The sequence below is a fragment of the Capsicum annuum genome, unplaced genomic scaffold (genome assembly GCF_002878395.1).
Source record: "Capsicum annuum cultivar UCD-10X-F1 unplaced genomic scaffold, UCD10Xv1.1 ctg5513, whole genome shotgun sequence".
In the NCBI taxonomy this organism is placed as follows: domain Eukaryota; kingdom Viridiplantae; phylum Streptophyta; class Magnoliopsida; order Solanales; family Solanaceae; genus Capsicum; species Capsicum annuum.
Window position 1 is genome coordinate 3,177 of NW_025863399.1, and position 2,085 is coordinate 5,261.

General features: G+C 35.1%; 1 protein-coding gene across 1 annotated transcript; it reads right to left on the minus strand.

The window, feature by feature from the left end:
- Positions 1–583: 583 nt before the first annotated feature.
- On the minus strand, positions 584–2,081 carry LOC124893176 (the record flags this gene model as incomplete). Its single annotated transcript, XM_047404272.1, has 3 exons — positions 584–1,372; positions 1,518–1,625; positions 1,794–2,081. Coding segments are annotated over 3 exons (504 nt in total), but the record flags the coding sequence as incomplete, so codon positions are not given.
- Positions 2,082–2,085: the final 4 nt, after the last annotated feature.

The window sequence follows — 2,085 nt, forward strand, 5'->3', positions numbered from 1 at the left end:
AACATATACTATAAAAAAATAATATTTAACGACAGTCACATTTGATGGCTATTCTATGTAAATCTGTTGCTAAACAGAAATAGCGATGGATTTGTGTTTGTCGCTATATTGTTCGTTGCTAGCATCTTAGTGACGAAAAAATGAATTTCATCGCAAAACTTGTGACTGCTTCGCGACAAACTTATCGGTTGTTGATGTTACCGATGGAATATTTCGTTGCTATACCGTTTCTATTTCTAAAATTTATTTTTATTGTGGCTAAATTTATGACAAAATATTTTATCGTTGATCCGTTGCAACATAGTTTGGTCGACTGAGCAGCCGTCTTTAGCGATCAAATTTATATTTCACAATCCATCGCTAAAGTTTTTCAGCAGCAACGACTAAAGTTAGTCACTAATTTTTTGTCGCTAATAATTTTGTTAGAAAATTATTGAAACGCGTAAATTATTGAATAATTAAAATAACCAAAAATTTTATTTCAGTTGGCATTTTAACTTACAATTAAACTGCGTTTAAAATTACACGCCTCTTGGGCGAAAAGAATAGTAACAGTTCATTCAAGATGCATCAGGAAAAAAAGGGAATAAAAGGCACATAGCAAGTTACAAACTGCTAAATGAAATGTAACTACAACTGATGAGATCATGCTCAGTTACATACTCACCTGTACAAACAACTTGAAAAATCCCAGATGAATTAATGAGCTCGCGCAATCAGTCTCCATGAATTATGAACATAAACAGGTTCTCCGACCTTTTCAAGAAGCTCTCAACCAAATAACTACACCTGAGAAATAATCTCGGCTACCAACCATTATTTCTCCACCTATTGTGACTAATGTTGCCAAATCGTGATGCTGAAAATCCATGGTAATGATGATAATTGCCTGAACCAGAAGAAGTTAAATTATCAAAATCACCAGATGTTGAAACCCATGGTAATGATGATATATGCCTGAACTATAAGAAGCTGAATTGTCAAAATCACCAGATGCTGATAACCTATAGTGATGATAATTGTTTGACCCATAAAAAGCGAAAGTATCAAAATCAAGTCCGTTGGACGTTCTGGATGAACGAGGTACAGGAAAGTTACCATCTGTACTCAAGTTTGAAATCTTAGCTCTCTTATTTCTAGAAGTTGAAGGAGATTTTCAATTAATTGGTTGAGGACAGTCTTCAGGATCATTCGGGATCCAACCACCCTTTTGTTTCACCTTACATCCTGGTATATATTTGCCTTAATTTTTTCCTTTCTTCTTTCATGCTCTACCAAAATCACGAGGTTCAGACCTGAACTTTTTTTGCTCTTTTCTCTTCTTCTGCACTTTCTTCTTAGGGGTTGATGATTCATGATTCCGTTTATTGATCTTTAGACACAAAACAGAAAAATAATAAGGTTTTAATAAGAAGACAAGATATTATGTAGCATAGGATAATTATCTTGGAATGAAAGACACGCAACAATGAAAAGGAGAAGAGAATCATATTTCAAATAAGAATACAATGACTTACTTTGCTAAGATTAGTGCATTCGCGTGCAAAATGACCTTCTTCACCACATAGATAACAGGGATTAAGTGACCCAGTACCGCTAGTCTCCCCACGAGATACTGTACATTCCTATATGGGAAAGCATGTCAGACAAAATGCAAGCACAAAATTTAGATCCTAAATAAGGAGAAGCAATGAACACAAGTTTAACTATAAAGACATGCGCTTACCAAACCAGCATAGCCTAGTAGACCACATCTGTAGTAGGAAAGTTCTCTCGGACCACTATCAAGGTACTTTGCATAGCAAAGATGGCCAGAATTCATACAGATGTAACACTGTATTTCTTATCAAAGGCAATAGAAGAAATGGAACACTGATAAATTTCGACGACACAACATAAAACTCTAGGTTGAAAGTTTCCTCAGTAGCACACACTTTCAATTCATCAGTAGCATAGTCGTTCTTGCAAGAAAACATATCATGGCCAAAATCCCCACATTTTAGACATATTTTAGAACTCTTGGATCCTTCATGGCTTCTCTTTGAGAAAATATTTGCACGATGACCTCCTTTTTTGCAGATGAAA